General features: G+C 34.1%; 1 protein-coding gene across 1 annotated transcript; it reads right to left on the bottom strand.

Moving 5' to 3' along the window:
- Positions 1-12,054: 12,054 nt before the first annotated feature.
- On the bottom strand, positions 12,055-24,528 carry LOC103496684 (cyclin-J18). Its single transcript, XM_008458648.3, has 9 exons — positions 24,463-24,528; positions 24,202-24,278; positions 23,478-23,577; positions 23,297-23,395; positions 23,197-23,214; positions 23,051-23,121; positions 22,815-22,941; positions 22,679-22,739; positions 12,055-12,304 (listed from the first exon to the last, which is right to left on the bottom strand). Exons 1-9 carry the CDS (start codon positions 24,526-24,528, stop codon positions 12,219-12,221), a joined length of 705 nt encoding a protein of 234 aa, XP_008456870.2. The 3' UTR covers positions 12,055-12,218.
- Between the last annotated feature and the right edge of the window lie 781 nt (positions 24,529-25,309).

Raw genomic sequence — 25,309 nt, 5'->3', positions numbered from 1 at the left:
TGCAATCAACGCCTATCACGCGAGGTCGTTCTATTTCGCGTTTCTTCCAATTGTCGTTGTGCACAAACTCGCACCTCCGCCCTCTACTCACTCCGATCAATTGTTCCGAATATAAGTAAGGTTTGGTTTAATTGATTAATTCATTGTTGGTGTTTGATTATCCATAACTAGGCTATCACTCTTTTTGGATTCTTTTTCTCAATTAATCAATAAAGAAATTTTGGATTGAGCAGATGGAAAATCCAAGTGATGAATAGAAGGAAAAAGTTTCTTTTAATCTCATTTCAGTTAGGTGGGGATGTTTTTCTTTGTAACTTCTTTGTGACAAGTCATAATCTTCTTGTGTCTTGTACTGTATATACTTAGTATCTCCATAACACGCTTGTCTATTTGAAAACAATGATGGGGAAAAGCTCTCTTAGTATCTCATTCATGTTGTTATTTTAATTAGGTCTTATTTGATATTATTGGGTTTTAGAACTCTTTAAAAGTTTCTTTCTCTACTAAGTGTATTGATGAATTAATGTTACAGATTGAACTTTTCTTATTAAAAACTGTTATAGATTGAATTTGATCATGTGTTATCTTTGTATCCAGGTACATGTGCCACAATTTGATCTCCGTACTTTTTTTCTCTTACAGCAAATCATTGCCCCTTCCATTAAATGGTTTACTGTAGAGCAACGTTGGCGGTATGAGAGAATGATTAGAGGTTGGCGTTGTGAGCATTACCAATTGGATGTGGATATCAATATCATTGGAGTAGTTGAGATTATGATATGTGAAGTTATTAATTTTTGGTTGTAACACAGTTGTGTCGATCAGTTGGAGGCAACTATCCCTCACTCCCATCCTTAAGCTCTTTACTTTTGGATAATGGGCAATTGCTTTTCCAACGAAGCGGCTGGTCAGTCTTCCATTGGTGGTACTGCCTTATCCCAAAGTACTACTTCCAATGTTGCCATAGATTGTTTCTTGTTATCTCGGGGCTATCGGGGCCTCTATTCCCAGATCGAGGTTCTCTCCTCCTTTCTTTTTCACCTGCTTCATTCAATTATTTGGTTGTACCCTCTCAAGTCCTTTGTGTGTTTAGTGCCCCCATCCTTTACTCTCTGTTGCTGTTTCCAATTTGGTTGTATTATCTTCTGGGGTATACATGTTAGATTTGCTGTAGATGTAACCATGGTTGCTTCCTCTGTTGGTTCTTATTCTTAACTTCATGTAATTTATAGCCATCTAATTCGTTTCATCTGAATTTCTTCTCTGATTCTAATGGCAGCTTTCATTCTCTGCATCCAACTTGCGCGACCGAGATATATTCTCTAAGGTCAGTATCTCTTTGATGGACGTCAAAAGACTGCATCTTGAAAAATGATTTCATCCAAGATATATTCATATGGGCTTTTTTATTCCTCTGAAAGAATGCCATTTGTATATTACACATCCTTATACCTGAGTTTACAAGGTTGTTGTAGTATTTTCACGTTTCATGAGTGAAAAGATAGAATCAAGTTGCGTAATTACTTTCATTTCTGGAGCTCCTAAGTGATTGAAGATAGTTGATTTATATTTAAAATCTGTCTAAAGTTTTAGAGATAGTAGAGTTAGTTACTGATCAAGTTTTGGTAATGTCCCCTAAGTCAGTGTTAAGATTTTGGGTTGTTACAGAACCACTATAATATATCTTGTCTTTATCTTTTGCTTTTCTGAATTTATTGCTACAAGTTTGCCTTGTGTTTCTGGTGTTTATAGGGTTCAATTTTTACAATAAATTGGTGCTATAAGTAACAATATTTTACACCCTTCTCTGCTTCTTATTTTTTTTTCTTAATTTTTCTTGGATGCGGTAATTTTACTATAATTTTGCAGAAGGATTGATTGAATGCCACTTTGCAAATTTTGTGGAGAATGGTGTCAACTTTGTTTACCTCGTTGTCTTCTCTGTCCCTGCAAATATATTCTTGTTCTACTTTTGAATTTTGAATTTTTAAGGTATTGAAGAGATCGCTTGTTTTACTCTTCAGGTCGGTGGCAGATTGATCTTCTGACTTCAAAAACAAAATTCATTAGACAATCTAATGTTCTCGAGCAACAAGAAATACTCAACAAATGCCAGAGTATTATAAAAGAGGTGAACGCCACAATCTCTTTTGTTTAATGATTTTGTCTATCTTTATTTTTAAAAAATGAAATACAGAAAATCAGATTTTTTTTCTTCTATATCATAACCATTACTATACACAAGACAGAACTAGTTCTATTTACTTGTCCAACTTTAACGACAAATTATCGATGTTGTGGTTTCAAATTATCCATATCTCCATTGGTTTGACATTATTGTTTGCATTTCATTTGAACAAAAAAAGAATATTTGATTAGTAACTATGCTTTCAAAATGTCAGATGGAAATGAAGAGAATAAAGTTAGGGCCATTCGACAAGGAAGCCTACACCCAATCGCTACATTCTAATACTTCATCGCCAAAGAAATTTTCTGTTGACATCATGAATCACCATATGTATGGCCTAGTTCTCACTGGAAACACATTTTTTGGACTGTTTTTCTCATAATAAGGTTAGCTTACTTTCTATATGACTTTTTATCTGGTCAAATTTTGTTTTCTGCCTTCACTTTGAGTAGATTTTGCCAGTGCAAAAAAGAAAAAGTTAGCTTACCATGTGTTTTGTTTATTACATCTTCATTATTGGAGGCTGCCTTCATTTTGAGTAGATTTTGCCAGTGCAAACTGCTATGTGGTCATAAATGGAATAAATAATTTGTCTGTAGTTTGATGATAAGATCTAATTGAAATTTTTTTGCACCTTGACTTCTACTTTTATTTTTTTTACTAACTCAGATTCCTGTTTATAGGATTGGAAGATCAAATATTGGAGGCTGGAGCAGATATTTTGGTTACTTCATCTTACCAGGTTTGTAATGCCAATGGATTAAGCTTTCTTTGTTTTTGTACTTTTCACTCTGTGATGGCTTTGGGGTGTCTTTCTTTTAAATGTTTTACTGTTGTTTTTTTAAAACTTGATGGTTCAAATCAAATATTTTCATGACGATGAATAGAATGAGTGAGGATCAAACTGATCACTCCTCTTGAATTGAAATCAAAAAGTTCAAAATGAGCGTTTCTGCTGATGGCTCAGAGTACAGGTGAATTTGAAACAATTAGTTACAAGGAGTTTGTAAATATTTGGTATTGACAATCTGATTTAAACCTATTTCCACCTCCCCTTTACATTGTTATCATCAACATAGCTGATCATTAATCCTATATTTGTTGTTGTGATGTTATCTACTTTTTGTAGATTGGCTCTGCTGTTGGTGGTACTTATTTTAGGTCATGAATTGGAGGTAGTAGAGGATGCAGAATGCAAGTTTATTTGAAGCCAAGTTTCATTCAAGGTCATTGAGTTCGGTTGATAGAAGTAATGTTTTGTATATGACAATATCGAACAAATATGTAAAATTTTCGAAATGTTGATACATATATGGTAAAATGTTAATATATGTTAAAGTTTTGGAATTGTTCTAGTGCATATTTATGTTTGAGTTTTCAAACTATATTTGTGTATATTTGTAGTTGAATTCTTGGACCAATGGGAGCATAATATAGGAACTAGTAAATAAATTACAATTAAAAAAATGAAAAATTGCTTGACGGTTCTGAAATGTCATGAACAATAAATTTCTTGACGGTTTGCAAATGTCATAAACAACGAAATTCTTGACGGTTCCAAAATGTCATAAACAATCACTTTCTTGACAGTTATTAAACGTCATGAAAAATGCACTCTTGACAGTTTTAAAATGTCATGAATATTCATATTGTTGAAGGTTTTTATCATTCATACTCACATTCTTGACGGTTCTAAACTGTCATTAAAACTTATAATCTTGACGGTTTTAAACTGTCATGAATAATTGAATACTTGACGGTTATAAACTGTCAACGTTAACAATTCTTGACGTTTTTTACAACTGTCAAGAAAATTGCCTTTCTTGACACTAGATTCAACGACGGTTTTAAAACCGTCAAGAATAATCATTCTTGACAGTTTAAAATCGTCAAGAGAGTCAGTTTCTGTAGTAGTGTACAAATTCTTATTGAATTACACGGTTCTTCACATCATCGGCAAGGACGTGCAAGAACATCGCAACCATTTCCTCAACATTGACAATCTCTATTGACAAAAGACTAGCTACAATCCTAAGTAAATGGCATGGAATTTCGAATGTTCGCCTGTCCATGCGCGTGCTTTGTTGACACATAAGATCGAACTCGTGTATCATGCGAAAGTACGCAAGCTGCCTAATTCTATACCTTGTATCGTACGATGTCTGTGGGAGATGCTTATTATCGTTCATTAATGCTTCCAACGTTAGGAGCATCTAACATTAGGCCAATGTGAACACAGGTTAGGACTCCAAGAAGGGTTTGGTGATCCATTTCAAAGTACCTAAAATGTCCTAAAAAATATTTACTAACTCTGTTGTTACATTGGCCATATACATCATGAAGATATCCATATTGAAGAATAAATTGTCTATTGCACATATACTTAGTACATGGAAGGTATGAACAAGTATTTGTAAACAAATTATGTGAAAACAATGCAAACTTATGTTTGATGATTTTTTAAAAAAACATTTTCTACTCATTATCGAAATTAAAACTTGTAAAAATCCTTCTTATAAATAGTTCAAAACAAATTATGTTTGATGATGTTTTAAAAAAACAATTTGTTCTTTCCTGTATATAATTTGCAAAATATTTACTTCTAGTCATATCAAAATTGAAACTTGTAAAAATCCTTCTTGAAAAGAGTTTATTTTTTTTCTTACAAGTTATTTTTAACATATATGAAAAGTTATACTAAATTACCTTATTCTAATAAAAAAAAATTACAGGTGAGATTTCGGAAAATAGTTGTACAAAAGATTGGTAATCAATGCAAATTTTTTTAATACAACGTTGGACGATGAGTTTAACACATTTTACATTGTTGTGAAATTTAACATTATGTACATCTCATAATGGTGTCAATGTAATTTTTTAAACTCGTAAAAGCGAAAAACCTATTTTCTAAGTTTTTAAAAGCAGAAAACCAATTTGAACCTGATGTTCTAATTCTTATTGCATTCCAATTGATCAAATTGACAGTTATGCTACGTGAAACGATATTAGAAAATAATGGCAATTAATTTCATACTCAATTTTTTCTTACACTAATGTGACTAGTTGACGTGCATCTAAGAACATTGGGACACTTATTTCGAACAGAAAATCTAATTCCATGCATCTAAGAAAAAAATTGAAATTTTGAAATCATACGATATAAAATAATGATACAAGATTTATTGAATAAGTGAAATGTCCATACAAATGTCCAAGAATTCAAAAATAACAAAACCAAAGTTTGTCCATTACAAATATAATTAAAGTAGACATTTCTAAACGCACTACAAACAAACATTGAATGTAGATACGGGTAACCCGTAGTTACCTCTTAGGAGGGTGGAATGACTGCGGATATTCTGCAAAAAAAATGCAGACATTATGAAACGATAAATGGCGAAAAGCATACACTATTTTAAAAAATCCAGAAATGAAGGAAAAAAATAAAAAGAAAACCTTCAGTATATACCTTTTTCTTGGACGAATGCCTTGTATTTGAGGATTCCAAAATGTAATACGTAAAAAAACAGTGAAACGTAGAAAATATATTTTGGAAAAAGTTTGTTACGAGCCTCAGAGTCATGAAATCGATTAAAAAATGTGAACCATATTTCATAGTTGTTGAAATATCAATAAGGAGAGGAAAACAACATAGAACAAAGCAAATTAATAGAGAAAATATAAGGGAAAGACAACACGCAAGAAAGCGCATAAAATGCATCGATTCAACTAAACACATGTAACGACATTAAGAAAAGATTCATGGTGGTTGAAACATTAGTGAACATATTTGAAGATAGGTAACAGTACGTATGTTTTTCATCCAACATACCATGAAAAGAGAAGGCATGTATTCATGGAAGGTTCCTAATAATATAGAAACAATAATAGGAACAAAGAAAGTGCATCGGAAAGTCATACAATGATAGGACAGAAAGTTATGGATAATGAAGCAAAAAATGGAAACAAACAAATTACATACCAAAGACAAAGTAGCAAAGGATAGAAGAAGTGAGCAATAGAAGTCCGATGATGCAAGTGAAGAAAGCAGAAGAGGAAAGGTGAATATATAGGGGTGGATGAGAGAAATTATTATGAATTTAATGAACACACACCAAAAAAATCAATGAATCTCTGCAAATGACAGTGTTAAAGCATAGAAAAGTCACACATGTGGTCAAACCCTATCCATTGCGACCTACCATTTTTAGCATAGAAGGGGTAGGTTGTCAAAAATATTGAAGGGACTAAACAATCTGCAACGAAAGGGATTAGGCGGCCATAATTTATCAGAAAAAGTACTCACTACACAAATAAACAAAAGAAGGAAGAAAGTACATAATCACAAACAAGAGAAATTACAATGGAGTTTTATCATAATCAGACAGCCTAAACAAGAACAAACGAAGGTAAAAATAATTCAGTATGAACCATTGCACAACCGATCAAAGTAAGGGACCAAAAACATGTTTCATAGTTTTTGTACACAGAAATAGGTAACAAGGAAAAAAATATGAACTATCAAGTATGAAAAATGAACAATATGAAGTGTGAGGAAACAAATTCCGATATTGTGAAATGGATATACTCATCATCGGCTTTGATTAAAAAAAAGAAGTTTACAAAACAAAAAAATTACCTCCTTACCATGCGCAAAGCTCATTGAATGCCACAAAAAATGGGTGTGGTGTGTAGCATCGGTCCAAAACCAGTGAAGGCGAAGAGAAATCGACAACGGGAACATCCACAGACAAATTGGCAAGTGGAGCGGCAATGCGAGTTTCAATTTTATAAAACCCAACATGCATGTGAATGGAGAACACCGATCGAACTTGTTATTGAGGATTTTGGAGGCAAGGAATACTCCCTACTGGTCAATGAAACCCACAAACCGAAAACTAAACTAATTTGGAGGCAAAACCTTTTGGCCAAGCCTTCAATAATTCGTAAAGGGTTTCGCAGAGAGAGAGAAGGTGAACAGAGATGTAGATACGGTAACGACGTCGTGGAAAGGGAAATACGCAAATACGGAGAAGAAGAAGAAGAAAAATGTTGAAAATCGAAGGGAGTTTAAGTTACCCGACGCTATATACACCGATTTCAACTCCGAATTGAAGAGAAAAATGGAAAAGAAGAAGATGAAACAAGAAGAAAGAAGAAGAAAGAAGAAAAAATGGAAAGTAGTGTTCGGTGATGGAAGACAAATCAACATCAGAACACGGGTTGAAGGGATGGGTGAAGACGCGTTGAATAGGAAAGTGGAAAGATAGACATTTCGGGAAAATGAAAGAGAGAGAAAGAGAAGGGTTTGAGGGTTAAAAAAAGGTTTATGGAAATCCTAAAACTAGGGTTTCCATAACGTTACATCCAAACGGGGGTTAGGTTTAACTTAACCTAACTCCACAACGTTAACGCTAACACCAAACGCCCCTTAGTGTCCAAATTAAGTCACCTCCTTCATGCATGTGTCAAGCACCTATATATACTTAGTGGCTAAGTAATCTACCACCTATTTGCCACTTTTTCTATAAATAGATGGGTTTTGATGGATTTGCAAAGACATACCAAGATTGGAGAATTTTTGAAAGAAATGGGAGATAGTGGCGAATTTTGAGATTTTGATTTTCTTAATAATTTCCTTCATTTCTTTAATTTCTTATTTATTTATTTATATTATATATTATATATTATATTTTATTACTTTATTATTTTATTATTTTAATATTGTATTTTCTCGATTTTCGTATTCCGGTTGTGCCTCGTTTTCACAACAAAGATGGTTTTGTTTATTTGAATAAAACAAAAATTTACATAACTTTAACTTATAAAAGAAAAAAATATTTGAAAAAAAAAACTATAAATATCATATATCTCTTATACACCACAATCCTATGTATAAAAGAAAGTTCATGAAAAGAAAACTACCAACCTTAGATAAATATCCTAGTAATTAGTAGATTTAAACAATATATAATATATTATCATCAAGAGTTTAACTCAATTGACATTCAAGTTTACTATTAACCATAAAGTTTGTGGTTTGAATGGTTAAAAGATGAGACATTGTTTTGTTTTGAATTAGAAATATTGTTAATTTTTTCACGAACTTTCTTCGTTGTAATTTACTCACCAAATCAAAATTCAAGCCAAAATTTTAAAACTAAAAACATAACTTTTGTTGTTATTTTGAAATATATCTTATCTCATAATTTAAATATTTTGTTTAGAAGAGATTATGTGAAAACTATATCTTTAAAAACCATTTTACCCTCACACTCACACCCTTTGTAACTAACTTTTTCTTTGATAAAGATTAATTTACCCTCACACTCACACCATCTTTACCATCTTTACATCATAGAAAGTGTTTGGATTAGATTTTAAATATTTAATTCAAAACCTAAGTTATTTTGAAAAAAATTAGAATGTTCGGTAGTCTATGAACAATTTTTACAACAAAAAGTTTAAACGAAAATGAATTTAATAAAAATTATTATTTTTTAAGTCAATCCAGTATTATTCATCTCTTTTGAGTTCTATTTACATGCTTCTTCCAGAAACTTGGTTTCATTGATTTTTGGGGTTTAGTGTCAATTGTTTCATTTGGCACTCTGACCACCTATTGCCATTACGTATTTTGACGAATCATATTTCTTTTTCCTTTCATGCATGCTTTTTTTCGTGCCTTTTAACAAATCATATTTTTTATATGTATTTTCTATTTAATTTTACATTCAACTTTTGCATTAAATCTTTCAACAATTCTATTCTTAACTAATATCCTTTGTTTCTTTTTTTCTCTCTTTTTTAATTTTCGTTGCTAAAAAATTAGTAAACTTAAATTTAAAACCACTAATATGGCGAATACTAATTTCTTACGTAAGAATTATACACTTTATATATCTTTCTAGCACCTTTTTACTTACATATATAATTTTCTTTTTCTTTGCCTGCACTTCATTTCTTTTTAGAGAGTTGAGAGTTCTAAATAAAAATTAAAAGTCATTGTTCTCGGTAAGAGAAATTAGAATTTTATTTTGGTTGATAGAAGATACAATTAGATTTTATGAACATTTAATAATGGCTAATAGAAACAAGATACTGATAACCATTTAGACATATATACAATGATGATGACATTTACATAAATGTGAAATGTGAGGATAGCTCAGTTGGAAGAGTGCCAGATTGAAAAATAATTACATCTAGTTCTAACGTATTGGTCTTTTTAGTTTCTTTTGAAGAATGGATTTAAAAAGTCTCTCACTGCATTTAAACAAAAAAAAGTTGTAATTAATGCATGTTATATAACTTCTGTATTCATATTGTTTTATGTTTATTGTTTTGCTTTTGAGCCATACAAGTGCTATCCTTTTCATAGTAACTATCTCCAACATTTTCAAATTAAAATAGGATTCTCACCTAAAACTGTATTGTAATTCTTCCAGAATTATCAAAACTATATATGGATTATATATTCCAAGGCAATCTCTTTGGTATTAGAAATGTAATTTATAAATATTTTATAGAAAGATGAGAAAGATTTAAGGGACGTCAGAAAGAGAGGAGAACTTCTTCTATTTTAAAAAAGCAGTAGTAGCCCTTCGCAAGCAAATATTTCATTTCCTTTAATTTTGTAATTAATTACCAATATGATATTATTCTCTTATAATTTTCCCTCTTTTTTTTTTAAAGAAAATCTTCTCTTGCACTCACATCCACACACATTTTTACATTAATTTATTTAAAAATTAGTCTAATTAAGTCACTATCAAAAAGTTTTATACACTAATTAAACAATTTCCGCATTTTCCATAGAGTTTTCCAATATTTCCATGGATATTGATATTTTTATGAAATCGACACCTCGATAATTTCATTGACATCGATATTTCCAACCTTGATGAGATTACATCTAAATATAATGAAAAAAAAAAAAAAAAAACTATTTAAAGTTTTTCCTCAGACAAAAAAACATGTTGGTAACTTCAATCATAATATTTATTCAATTTTTTCAACATAAACAAAACTAACCGTGGCTTATAAGCATAGTCATTTTAAATGAAAAATTATTAAAAGTATTTACAAATATAATAAAATGTTCATGTCTATCCCTATAGTGTCTATAGCGATGAACTAAATATTTATAAAATGATAAATATAGTGTATCAATATTTATCACTCATAAATATTGATATTTTGTTATATTTATAAATATTTTGGTTTATTTTGTTGTATTTAAAAATACTCTATAAACGATTCTACTTTGTTTTATATTCTGTTTTTAAACGAAGTAATAGATTTTTTTTATTGATATCTTATTTAAAAGCACGTATAAGTATAATGTAGCAATTTCTTCTATGTATATTTATATTATATTTTAAAAATTATACTTCACTATTGTTTCGCTCCTTCCCAAGATTTAAAATATCGATGTCGGCGAAAATATCATGATCTCCCTTTTAAATTTCAATGAAAATATTGATAAATTATTGATTATGGATATTTTTTTGTAAAAATAAAAAAAATCAAAAAATAAATTTAAATGAGTAAATAAACATTTTAATAATATTATTCACACGATATTTTCAAAGAAATTTAATTCATGAAATTTGAAGTTTGTATTTGTATTAATTTCAATATAATGAGTACAATCTATAATACATGATAATTTCTCACGAAAAATAAACTGTTTTTTTATACTTATCAATCTTCTTGCTTCTTGGATGATTGATTGTTGGGCTTGTTGATCTTCATGGATTGACCCTTGATTTGTTGATCTCTTGGAGCACTTGTTGATCTTTTGGAGAATCAACCTTTAGACAATTATTGATCTTTCTTGGATGATTAGTGTTTAGGTTTGATGATCTACTTGGATTCGCCTTACAACATTAGGAGAGTTATGTTATTCAGACCTTAAGAGATTTTGATCATATAAATTTTAGATTTTAAGAGCTTTAGAGTCTTGGTCTCTAGAAATTGAGAACTTCAAATTTTCAGTTTTAAGAACACGAATGCTTTAATACTTTAAAACTTAACAAAGGTTTAATCTTTCAAGTCTTATATTTTTTCAATATGCCATAATCTCAATATCGATAAGAGCTTTAACTTCTTGAATGTTTCAAAGGTGGAACCAAAAGTGGACTCTTCACATCTCCGAGCTTCTCCTTCCTCCGATGAAAGGTACCCACTATCTAGAGGTTTTTCATGGACTTTAAGTAGGCTTGGCCTGGTTGGCTAATGAGCTTATGGGCTTGGACCCAATGTCTTCTTTAGCCAAAATTTCTACCATGGGTCAAATTAGATTATGCCCAAGTCATTTTAACTACTCGACCCGATCCATTTATAATTTATCGATGGTTTGAGCTACCGTTGAAATAAGGTGAAATCTAATTGGTCACAATTTTTCAGTATGTCTACTATTTATATTATATTTATACTTGTGGTATTTTGATGCTTATTTTTTGTAATTCATGAGTTATACATTATAATAGAAAGATCGATACACCCCTCCTATTGATTTCTATCGATATCAAATCAATGAAAATCATATGAAATTAAAATTTAAATCTAATGCTCCTTCCATTTGAATTCAATATTTATAATTAATATTTTAAAAAATAAAAATATCGTTAAAGAATTATGTTTACCATAAAAAAAGTATATTTACTTAAAAGAGGAAATGTAAAAAATTATGTTACTAACAATTATAAATAGCGTGCATTACACGTGTCCTCTACTCTAAGTAGTTACGATAAAGACACAAATATAAAATTTCATCAAAAGCTTTACTTAAGGACTTTTGTTGGTAAGAGGAAAAAAACGAAAAAGAAAAAAAAAAAAATCAATTATTCATGTTGGTAGGCCGATACCATTTCTCTACTTTGTATGGCTTTGAAAGCTACAATGCAATTCAGTTCCTCTCTCTGACAGAAACGTCTAGAAATAAGCCAAAAAGATGCAACAAAATAACATCAGAACTTACATTCATGATTAAGAATTGTTCTGTTTTCAGGCCTTTTGCACTTCTCTAGCAATCAGTCTCTAAAACGTGAAGTAGAATGTCTCTGGCTTGTTGGACAATATCGTCTTCTTTGAATGATGTTACAAAATGGACTGTAATTATATGAGTTTGTCAAATTACATATTAGTTTCTATAGTTCATGGCATTAGATTTCTCATATAGAACAGCACAACCCAAGTGTTTCACTCAACAACAAACAACAGAATAAATTAGACTACAGCTAGGTTCTGTATTGCATTACATTTGATCATCACTGATTCGCTACTAAGATTCTCCGATCTCGACGATGATAGATTCACTAAGGGGCCGTTTGAGCCCTATCTTTAATTGGATGGGGTGAGCTATTAGTCCCCTCACTATTTGGGCTTCCCATTATATCCCAGTTAGTGTTTCCAACTATCATAATTCATAATTAACTACAATATTACTGTTTCAAATTCCTTTTTACTAAATTTTTTATTGTTTTCTATCCATCCTTTCTTAGTATGCACTCTAAATACAATTTTTTTTATAATCCAAATTGAAATATTTTGCATCATAAACACCTAATATAAATTAGATACTGTAATAACCAACTCAGTGCCCCAAAGACTCTCTAATTATATCTTTAGGATCTCCCATCTAAGAAAAAGGAAGAAGAAAGTGATGTAGATTCACTATATCTGCTGTCATAGTTTGGACTGGAACATAAACGTAATAACATTTCACAGTGAATTGAAATATAGAGTAAAGAGGGTTGGATCTTAACTCGAACAAATCTTGAATTTCAAACTCATGCAAAAAAGACGCATGAATCAAAGTTCATCTTAGACAGCCAATGAGAAAAGAATTTTATTTCCTTCCCTCAATTCTAAGAAAAGGGACACTTTAGTTGATTTTGAGGCTTTCACCATTCTTACATCTTTTATTAGCTATCAGTGAGCAAAGTGTAAGGAACATTAAAATGAATTTGATACGGCTTAAATGTTTAAACATGTTTAACTAAATAGTGTTGAGTTATTATTCTAAAATTTTCTTTTGGTTGAGTGCTAGTGTAATATAGGGTGGAACTCTATGTTAGAGACCATGGATCCCTAGATTTCTCCACAATGATAAATTTTTTGTCCACTTTTGGCATAAATCTTCATGACTTTGCTTTTGGTTTTACCCATATCATTAGAGATAGCGGTCCTCCCTTATAAACCCACGATCATTCTCTTATTTAACACTCTTATTTAACTATCGTAGGACTTTGATCACATTCCTAACAATTCTCCTCTCAAACAAAACACAACTAAATCTTCCTTCAAATAGTCATCTGATCTTCAAACTACACTTAAGCACGTTGTTAGCTCAACGACAAATTAGTCATCTATCCAAGCTACTCTTGAGCACACTACCCATTTGAAGACTCAACCACGGACAGATACTCTGACCATGACTATACCTTTTGAGGATCTCACTTCTTTGTTCCTTTTGAGGATCTCACTTCTTTGTTTGATTCTCAAGGACTCCATTGAAAGGCAATAGCTCTAATACCAATGTGTTAGGGATAATGGACCCCCACATATTTTCATAATGGTAATACTGTCCACTTTGGGAATAAACTCTCATTGTTTTGTCTTTAGTTCTATACAAATGGCCTAATGTTAGGACCTAAATCCCAATGGAAAGAAAGTGGACTTTGATACCACTTGTGAGTAAAAAATGGGCACTTAATCCAAATGGAAAGAAAGTGAGCTTTGATACCACTTGTCACGGGCGATGCAGTGTAGTTGCACAACATGCGCTCAAAGATATGTGGAAGTATGCGACGAATGACTGTGTGCTTGACACTAAACACCCATACGGCGACAAAGGGGCACCTTGACCAGCTTCACTAATTCGGCCTAACATGTGGAAACTAATTTATTGAATTGTTATAAAAGCCACAGATATAAGGAACTTTACAAGACCTTCCTTATTTAGGAGATCACTCACAAAGGGGAATACTGACTTTGACGGTTGTTGACCACACGAACACTTGGTCGATGGACTTGAGAAGACCAAGTCAAGACATGCCACGACCCTACGTAATGGCGAGTAGGTCGGCAAGATAGGCGACAAGTGCCTCAGCCTTATGGGAGGCCAGATAGGATATGCGCCCACATCGAAAGGGATAAGATACGACACGACAGGCAACACAAAGGAAGTCGTACTAACCTCTAAGCATGTCGTGGACGCACAAGAATTGGCTGAATAGGCACATGCAAAAAACACACTATAGTTGGTGTGCGCAAAGGGCACACGCCACACCAAGCAAGCGGCCAATGCGCACGCATGGATGGCACGCTAAGGGAGGCTTGCACGTGTATGATCAATGCCATAGACGACACTGCCTGGGGTGGCAAATGAAGGTAGCTTCACAAGCCCAAAAGGCCATTGAAGCCTCGAAGCTATACCACTCAAGAGCCCAATGAAGTAGGTCCCACTAGAGCACGTGTCATCATTAAACAAACCTGGGAGGTTCAAAGGGTGGTTAAACGTGACAGAGAGAATTTAAGGTGATGGACCACGTCACATTAGAAGTTCCTAAAAGGTGGGAGAAATGGATGAGTCGTGGAGAGAAATGAGTGACCGAGAGCTATTTGTGGGAAGCTCCAACTACTCATTAAGCCACTCCTTCTAGTCCTTAGCCTATAACTACTCCCTCCCTCACTATAAATATGTAGACCTTTAGGGTTGTAAAAGCACATATACATTCATTTTCATGAATTCGTGTGTTAGTGAGCGTACTCTTCTTGAGTGATCTTCTTAAAGACTTGTAAAGTTCATTTGTAAGTGTGTAAAGAGTAGTTATTTCCAAAATTACCTCTTCCTCCGATCCTCTTCTCCTTTTGTACATGTGAGTTGCCATCTCCCACCCTACGGAATTATCCATTTGGCATGAAGAGCCAACTTGTGAGGGTATATGTTGGGTCAAATCAGAGAGGCTGGTCAAGGCGTCCTTTGACGCCACACGAGCATCCTGGAAATATGAAAGTCTTGTTGTCAAATCATCTCCAGACAGAGCAAACTCACCCCTAGAGGTCGGACGGGTAAAGCCACGAGGAGTCTGACGAGAGGGAAGTATCTACTCGTATGAGTAAAGGCAGCGATCAGATCAGAAGAGGCCCAAGCGAGAGGCTCAAGGAGAGGCATCCCTTTGAGAACAAACTGTAGCCCTCGAGTTCTTTATTGATTGATGAGCAATCTTGCTGAACTTTGCCTTTTTTATTTAGATCTGAAATCAATGCCAAGCACACACTCATTCGCTGCACACTTCAGAAACCTATGCGCTCACGCCATGCACCAACAATGTGCCACCCGTGACAATTGGTATTGGAACCCACTTTCGTTCCATTTCGATTGAGTGCCCATTTTCTACTCATTATCTCAACTCACAAATTGAACAGACAACTTCACCATGTCGGAGCCATTAAAGGATCGAGTTAGCCAGTTGGAAGACCATGTGAGTGTTCTTCCCCAAAGCCACCATTACTTTGCTACCACGTTGGAATCTTTGTTTTTTCATAAAAAAGAAAAAACCAAACAAAGGCTTTAAAATAGAGAAAGAAACCTCCACAAAACAACAACCAATATTTAAATCTTACGGATTTTAGAATTGTATTTGTCATTTCACTTAACTTGGTGTTGAATGACTAATATTTAGATCTTATCTATCTTTTTTTTCTTTTTGTACAAGTCTCATTTCTATCCATATATGTTTTGGTAGTGTAAAGAAACATGTATATAGTGTGTGTATATATATTACAATTTTTATATATAGCGTGCCTCAAGAAAAAAAGCATGCACCTTGCCCCTAGGCTCCAAGAGGCCATTGCCCCTAGTGCACCTTTGGACATTTTAAAACACTACACATGTTGCCTCTACCCGTGGCATGGCACGCCCATGTCACCTGTGTATCGGCCAGACGTTGCATTCACCTAGTGTCACAGTAGCCATTTCTTAAGGGTCTCGGAGCGATCGTGCAACACTTGTTCCCACTCGAGAACAAGTCAGTCAAACAAAATCTAAATAGTTGATGGCACAATGGTTGCGTTTCGCAACCTCCACCACGTTGATATCTTGTAGAAATACAAGTTATTATAGTCTTTTAGGTAGAACATGGAACCAAAACGCATAAAAATGTGTCAAAACGTGTAGCTTCTATCGCAAATACATAAATATAAGAGAATACAACATGCACAAGTCTCCATGCTTGTTTTACCCTGTTTTTCAGTGTTCTATCGCAGAATTATAAAGAAAAAAAGAAAGCCAGTGAATCACAGAGGAGCTCGTGCTATGCAATAAGAAACTTGTCTGGTGACCAAACATCCCTAGGCGAGGAACCACATTAGCACGTAATGAAGATTCACTAGAAGACAAGAATGGTAGTTGGAGTTGATGTGACTTGATAAAGGCTGCAATAGGCGCTAACATGATCAGAATATTGCGCTAACATGATCAAAATATTGCGCTAACATGATCAGAAGAATAGAAGTTTCCAGCCGAAAGTATATATAAAGTCTCCTTCTACACCAAGTAAAGAGAGACCAGGTGTCTGAATGGATCGACCGAGAGGCTTAAATGCACCAAAAACCTAGAGAGCTCCATTGAAGCCAGCGAAAAGAACTAGCCTTTCTGCCCTCTGTAAAAGTTCATCTTCTTCTCTAGTCAATCTTGTAAGTGAGAGCCTAGAGAGAAAACTAGAGAAAGAGCCACCATCTTCTTCCCCTTGACTTGTAACATCTTTCATTTCTTTACTTTCCATTTTTGTGTTTCATTGTAATGTATGATGTTTATATTGTATAGTAGCCTAAGGCCTACATTTTTTAATACATTGCATATTTATCCCTTTTCAATCCATCATTCCTTTACTGTTCATTAGTCAAAGTGTTATAAGTAGTTTAGGCTTGTGATAAGTTCTTGATAAGAAGCCTAGCTTATAAGGTTTTTCGCGTTTGTTGAGCTTTACTCCATCGCTTTTGGCCAGCGTTTATTGCCAACTACTCAAGAGAGCAAGTAGCAAGGATATAGCTAGCGCGCGTAAGGAGTTTGGAGACAAACTCCACCTTGGCGATTAAACCCCCATCACTTGTGTCCTAAAAAGAAAACAAGTGTAGTGACTTGGCGCTAAGAGGTTGCCACCCTTAAAGAGAGGTAATATAAGTCTTGTAAGTAACCACTTCTAGATAGCTATCGCTTAACTAAACTTTATCATTTGCATCCTGAGAAGCGAGCAACTGTGGCGTTTAAGGCACTGAGAGATGCTCGTCTTAATTAGAAATTCGTCAATTGATCTTTATTGCATCAAGATTGCCGCATGGCTTAATCGCCTAACAACACAGAGACATTTCTTCACTTTTCTTTAATACAAGTTAGTTCAATCCTCACCTTCGCACCATTCTTACCACCTTTTACAGAAGCTCTAGTGTAGATATTAGGATTAGTACTTAGACACACAACTACTTTATCCTATAAAGATATTGTATACCGCCTAGATGAAGAGGTGAGCTTTATAACTAAGATTTCATATCAATTCCCAGTGTTAGACCCTGACTTACCCATAAAACCTATCGTTTCGCTTACACTTGGACAAGTGATAAGAAGACTTGTACTCAACGAGGATTTAGTAACTATGCGAGGACAAGAGCTTGTACTTTTTATTGCGTAGCTCTATCCTAGAGACATAGTGAGCCTCTCGCATGCAGTGATCATGACTCGCCGCGTAGAGAGGTTTGCGATATGAATTTAACTTGCATATTTCACTTGTGCAAACCCATGTAATAAGATTATAAAGGAAACACAACACTAAATCCCTGAATCGACCTTAGATTCCCTACAACAACCAAGTTCTTGAGAAAATGCTTTAGAAAACGGGTTTAGAGGAAAATGTTTTGACAAACGTTTGAAAACATGTTTGAGAAAAGAAAGTTAGTTATAAGTCTATAAGCAGTAAGGGACAGCAACAACTTAATAACTTATAACATGGATATGAAGATATGATGATAAGTCTTACCCTCATATAATACATTATAGACATAAAGTAATCTACACCTTTGCACATGCAAAATGGAAAACGATTAAACAACATGAAAACTACATATAAAACAAAGTAATTAACAAAATGAAATACATGGGATGAAAGCATAATAAAACAAGGTGGGAGCATGCATGCAGCCACCAACAATAGGCCACAAACAAGCATGACTGTGACATTCAACACCCTCGCCCATGTAGTGTGCCACCGCCCATGGAGGGTTGAACTTGTATGCGCACTCGTAGTTTTCTCATGTTGCGCGCTAGCCCAAGCGCATATGTGTACGTCATCTACACCAGTTAGCCTTGGGCACGCCTCAGCACCCTTGCATGCATCTTTTTCATATCGAATGACCATGCTAACCTCGCACCCTGGGGCATAGGCCACCTATCCACGTCGGTCCTTGTGTCAACTTACGTACGCTCGCACACCTCATGGGCGTCTACCGAGCCTTGCGTGCTCACCACCTATGTGTTGCCTATGCACATGCCATGACACGGTTGCCTACAAGGCTTTGCCACGTCGCCTTAATGCTTAAGCATTGAGGTTCTAACAAACCTACCAAAGCTGAGTTGACACCCTCGTCAACTGTATCCTCGCGGAGTCTGGCTCTTCTCAATTTTTAATTGCCACAAAGTCACTGTTACGAATGAATAATTAAGCAGTAAAAAGAATGTAAATATCGACACAAAGACATGATGACATACCAAATCTAGACAATACTTCTTGAATATAGTCTTTCTGTGAAAGGAAGGTCTTGTTTTTAGGAGCACTTGCACTCATGACAAAATATAAAATGAAAATTAAGCCCATGACCCAAGATTTTATAATTTGCATGGTTGCATCTGAACAAGAGCGTTGCAGGCGGTTTGAGAATGTGGATTAAGGTAAGAAGTTAGAACACTTATCGTCGTGATATCAGCACAATGCAATTACGCAGAATTGGTAAATGTTGCATTACGCATTGAGAGAAGTTTAGGAAAAGAGATTAAGTTCAAAGTTGAGCGAAGAAGAAGATGAAGAAAAGATGAGTGTTAAGAAACCTAAGACCATGATGAGCCAAGGATTGCATTGGAGTAGCGATCAAAGGCAAAAATGTAATGAGTGTGGTAAGAAATGTACAGGAACTTGTAGGCACAAGAGTATCACCTGTTATCAATGTTGTGAGAAGGGGCATTACAAGAGTGAATGCCAAAGTAAATTTACAGAAGGTGAAGAAAGATCAATTCAAACAGGAGTGGCATCCCACTCGGTTCAACAACCTATGCGAGGAGGCTCTATAGAAGATAAGGGTAAAAGAGTTGTAGATGTAGAGTTTAGAGGAAAGTAAGAAAAGAGAGTAGTGCAAATAGTTAAGTTTATAGTTTTGTTGCTAGTAGTTTTGATGCACAGTGTAAAGTTGTAATTACCAAAGTTAAGTAATGAAGATAGTAATTTTGAAAGTTTGGAGTTAGTTTTGTTATTTAAATTTCGAGGACGAAATTTCTAAAGAGGGAAAGAGTTGTAAGACTCGTACGTAAGTTAGGAGGTCAATTTTGGCCAAGTATTCTAAAGAATTTGTTTGGATAAAACCACGCAATATAAAGCTGCACATTGAGTTGTTTCGCGAGGAGGTAAGATTACACGAGAAGACTTCTAGGCGTTTAAGGTTTAGTTAGGTATTTAGAGTCCTAAGTGGGATGAAGAAAAGGTGAGGAAACTTAGAACGCAAATTGGATCTTTGAAGTCTGGAGAATTTCCTAAGTTTACTTAATGAGCCACGTGTAGAAGTTTAAACTAAGCATGATTAAGTTAAGTCTTAAGTTCACACATGTACCACCAGGAGAAGGAGCTGACGAAATATTAAAAGTTTGAGCATTACTAATCATTTTTAAGACTAGTATAAATAGGTGGTAAGGTCAAATTAATAAGGATTGATATTCTGAGAGTTTGAAGAAAAAGAGAAAAAAAAAAACTAAAACTAAGTGTTGTAGGGCTGTTGAAGGACTACGCGAGAAGAAGAAGATTAGAAGCAAGTGGAGTCTAAGGCAACTAAGTTTCTAAGTTTAAGTGATTTCTTCTTAAAAGAGTTATGCTAAAAAGTTCTTACAGATTTGAATAATGATTTCTACATAAGTGTTTCCAAAGAGATTTCAAATGAAAAGCTTATGTTATGTTCAAAGCATGTTTTATGAGAATTCAAATGATTATGAAATGGTATTCAAATCATTAGTCTTCTTTCTATCGTTGAGATAACTAACATGTGCACATAAAGGTAAAGACAACCATGTAAAAAAGAACTGCATGGTGGTGCGAAGTCGACCAATGCATAAAAGATGTGTATTATGTTAGGTAGCCTAAGCAACAAGGAATGAATCAGGATATTCTCGAATGTTATCGATGAAAAGGCCATCACAGTAGTCTAAACGCGAGATGATGAATCTTTGCGTAGAGAATAATTCAAGTTCTTGGTGAGAGGAATGTGTTTAAGACTAATGTGTGTTTATGTGAAATGATATGATTATGTTAAAAGATGTGTTTAAGCGATTTGATGTGAAGAAATGATGTTTACGAAAGATATTTCACAAAGATTTTCTTAAAACCTCACCAAGTCTTTTGACTTATGTTTTAAAGTTTTACCTTCCAGGGTTCAAGCGATAAAGATCAAAGTAAGGAAAGGGTGAGAAGCTTGCTAGGCGAGAGAGGCTACCAAGGCGTTTAGTTTTGAGCTTAAGAGTTATAGTTATGTATTTGTAAAGTGTTGTAAACGTAGGACTTAAGTGATAAAGTTTAAAATTCCTTTACTTATACTAAGTCAAATGTTTATATCACCTAAAGTATATTCTCTGAGTTAAGTTAAAGAAGCCAGACGACGATTAACCAAAACTTTAAGGACCTTGAGATGAGTGTTTTGGCATCTAATGTGTCAGAATGCTCAAGGTCATACCGCATCTCGCAAGTACTTGCAGGGCGGGGTATGACAATATGACATTATATTCACCAACCTTCTAGAAATGTAGAGAAGTTAGTTCTGAAATGTAGTATAAAATGGAAGAGCTCCGGTTTGTAGAAGCATCTTGTTAAAGGAAATTACGTTTTATTGGATTTATTCCTATTTAATATTTTTCATATTTGTATTTTACCTTTATTAGTACTTTGGTCTTCATTATGTAACTTTGATTTCATCTTGGTATCGTGGTTTCAGAGCTTTAGCCTCTAGGCTTTGTTTCATTGAACTAGCCAACACAATCTTGTTTAACCTCTGTCTCCATCGATTTGACAAGCCATCGAAGAAGGCAGACGCAGATGTACATCTCACTTCGCTCTTTGTTATCGGTTAGGTCCGCCGCTGCCTCCCATTGACAAATCCGCCGCACACCATCTCTTAGTCCTGCTAGAATTGTCGAGACCCTAAACCCAAATTTGCTTAGATCCACCGCTACCTGATTCTCGGTACGACTGGCACAAACCCAGATCCGCAACGGCTCTTCATTGCCGCTGACAATGTTGCGCCATTATGCCCAAACAGCTCCACCCGCGCCTTCATCCTATCAGATCTATTCGCATAAGTCATGTATTCTCAAATCCACGTTCATATATCAGAGTCTCAAATCCACGTTGTTGAAGATCGGTTCATTTAATCTTGGTTCGGTTCAGTCAGGCCGGTTTGGTCAATTTAATCATAAATTTGGTTTGCTTCACTCAGTTTGGTGGTTCAAGTGGTCCAAGTTTGGTTTATTTGCAATTACCCCAAATTTCGGAAAAAAAATGTGGATATGTTTCGTTTTCAAATTAGTCATTCGTGGATTTTGTTATAAACTTCTTTACGAAGATCTTTGTTCTTGTCTAGAAGTTCTTGTTTTGTTTTTTGTAATTTTGTTATAGATCTCTATACGAGAATTTATGTTTCTATTCTAGAAGTTTTTGGTTCCGTTCTTCGTAGAATTCTGTTTCTTGTCTAGAAGTTTTTGTTCCAATTCTTCATGGGTTTTTGGTTCTATTCTAGATCTACTAATTTGGTTTTGAAGTTTTCTTCCCAAACTCAAGTTGTTGATTGAGTTTATTCCTTTTTAATATTTTCCATATTCATATTTTTCTTTAGTAGTATTTCACTCTATCTATTCACCAATGTTATAAATTATTGTGTGTGACTTCCATTTATTAAACATACTATATAAAATTATCACATCTCGCTAACACAATCATTCTATTGTGCAGTAAGCCCTAACAGAAAAGGAACAACTTGGTGAATCCTACCGTTGGCGTTGGCTAAATGTGTGGCTGTTTGTTCGTTGTGCTTGCAGTCTTCTAAGAGTAGTCTCAAGGAACACGGGCATTAGTAGGCTAACTAGGGCATGAGTAAGTTTTCTTAAAAAAATAAATATTTACGATCAAAGTTCAATGCATGCTTCACAAAAATGAGAGATGAATTGTAGATGCAACTTACCCCAGGGAACAATTGGAAATTCCCATTCTTGAACTGGAACAGTGATGAGATATGAAGCAACCTACATACATATTGGGGACAGGGAGTTAATGAATAATTAGAAACGTTCAAATTTCATTCCTAAAAGAAGGCATACCAAGATGGCAGCAGCTAAAGAACAAGGAGACCCGTAAAACACAGATGTCTCCTCTCTTTCATAAAGAAGATCCATTACATCCATGCATGCTTCCCAGTTCACAAGCTCTCCAACTTTAGCTACTTCCCTGAGTTTAGTACCAGCAAGAGAAACTAAAAAGAAGCCGAGAACAATCTGATGGCAATTATCCGAGGCCAAATTGACAGTCTCACTTGAGAGTTAGCACAAGATCTTACTTGAAATGATTAAGAAGTTCCTCAAGAAATATAAAAGTGATATTTGCAGTACCAATCTCGAAATTTAATATCTATGGAAGACAAACATATATCATCAGGACTCAACCAGAATGAGGTAAAAAACATCTTTGGTTTATGAGAAATACCCGCATGAATATGACCTCCTACAGAATATCAGAATCAGTAATTAGGGATATGACTGCAAGAGCAAGAAATTCTAAAACTACTTTGGTGATAACAACTTACTGCATCCAAGAAATCCCGTGTCATAAAATGTTGTTCCTTGATCATCGTATCCCCAAAAGCCTTCAGAAGTTTTATAGAAAGAGGATGAGAAGTGTGCAACTGCAAAAGATTTAGTATAGTCGTTCAATTACGTGAAGAAGTAAGGCAACCATCTTGAGAAAGAGGAGAAAAATGTACGCACTTTGCTAGATATCCATAGGGAAACAAGTGCAAATAACTGCAAATTGCTTTCTGTGATTGGTTGCAGAAGCCAATATCTTGAGTCATTGCTGCTAGTGAACCTTTTGAAGTAATAGAAATACTTAAAAGGTGAGTATGAGTTTGGGATGGCTTTTGGCAGGATGAAAAGTAACTTCAACCAATGAAAAGTAATTAAATTTTCGTAGCATTTCGTTAACAATCAAAAGTGATCTTGAAAAGTCTAAAACGATGAAAGACACTTAAAAAGTGCTTTCAGAAGAAGCACTTGATTAATATTTCTTCCAAACGACCTTAGAAAAGCACCAAAACACCATTTTTTAAACTTCATACAACTCACTCCTAATATGGATGCAAACTTTCATACGACAAAGACTAGACAAAATTATGACTAGATTAGCTGCAATCTTCCTAAAATCAAAGACGGGCACTCGAAGGGAGAATCGTAACAAATATACAATTCGCCGATTGTTAATCAGGAAATGACGACAATCCGAATCCTATTTCAAACACCAGAAACATTCATGACGTTAAGCCAGCAACACCAGTAAAATCGAACTAAAATTGAAAAAGTATTGCTCCATTCGATGATATCCTTCACATTCCTATAAACACATATTGTGCACCCATTCAACTAGGATACTGTTTATTCATTTAGCTGGTTACAAAATTGAATGCGTTAAGAACTAAAAAGAGGTAACAATTACCCAGAAATCGATGAGTAGAATCTATCAGCGAAAAGCGACAACGCAGAATACTTGACGATTGGAGGCACTTCGAGATCCTTGCAAGAAAATCGATTCAAGACAGAAACAAAAGTAAGTGAAAGGGGGAGGAAAGAAGAAACCATAAACTATAACTGAAAATTGGGGATGTGAAGATTTGGAATCTGAAATTTGATGTTCTTCAGCGTTCGATTGTGCGAACTTAAAATGAAATTTAAGAAAGATTTGGGGGTGAAGATTCACATGAGCAGATTGAATTAGAAATTTCACGACGCTAATTCTGAGAATTGGTAACGTCTCACTGTCCATAGTTGCTCTCCTTCTTTCCACCATTTTTTTGCTACTTGCATTGCATGCCAACGTTTACTATATAACTAACATGATTTGGCATTTTTTGTGTGTTCTGTTTGTTTTTCTTTTTCTTTTTTTCCCTTTGTTATGTTAACTATGAATTTATTGAAACACAAAATTGTAGGCAAATTTGAGCGAACTAAAGAATTTTGGAGTGAGGTTTAAAGTGAAGTCTTTTTCGATTTATATTTGTATGCTATAAATCATTCAAGTGATTCACATCTTGAGTCCAGGAGTAGAAATTATTGTGAATTTTAGGAGCACAATGACACAACCAAAAATATGGATATGGAAGGAACATAATATAAATAATAATAATAATAATAATAATAATAATAATAATAATAATAATAATAATAATAATAATAATAATAATAATAATAATAATAATAATAAATTCATATTCCATTGACTGATTTTCTTCTTTTCTGAAAAAAAATCAGCACTTCCATATGGAGAAAGATAGGCTTACCATGTTCCATCGAAGGAGAGGGCGAGACCACTAAGCGGGGGAATAGGTTTCATAGTCCTCCAAAGGAGTCCCATAAATCAGAGATTAGGAGTCTGATTCCATTTTCAGTCCCTTCCCCCTCAACTAAGAAGAAGTCAATGAACAAGGGCGACTTAAAAGGAGTAATAATAATAATAATAATAATAATAATAATTATAATAATAATAATAATAATAATAATAATAATAATAATAAAAATAATAATAAGAATAATAATAATAATAATAA

Source organism: Cucumis melo, chromosome 10, assembly GCF_025177605.1.
Source record: "Cucumis melo cultivar AY chromosome 10, USDA_Cmelo_AY_1.0, whole genome shotgun sequence".
NCBI lineage: Eukaryota > Viridiplantae > Streptophyta > Magnoliopsida > Cucurbitales > Cucurbitaceae > Cucumis > Cucumis melo.
The sequence above is the reverse complement of the archived record's forward strand: the minus strand, read 5'-3'. Positions and strand labels throughout refer to the sequence as shown.

What these genes read in the sequence shown, in the direction of transcription:
- LOC103496684 (XM_008458648.3), bottom strand. Translation starts at nt 24,528, where the DNA reads ATGGACAGTGAGACGTTACCAATTCTCAGAATTAGCGTCGTGAAATTT. An exon ending in CCCTATGGATATCTAGCAAA is followed by an intron (nt 23,396 to 23,477) that starts GTGCGTACATTT and finishes AATCTTTTGCAG; the next exon opens with TTGCACACTTCTCATCCTCT. An exon ending in GAACTTCTTAATCATTTCAA is followed by an intron (nt 22,942 to 23,050) that starts GTAAGATCTTGT and finishes TACTAAACTCAG; the next exon opens with GGAAGTAGCTAAAGTTGGAG.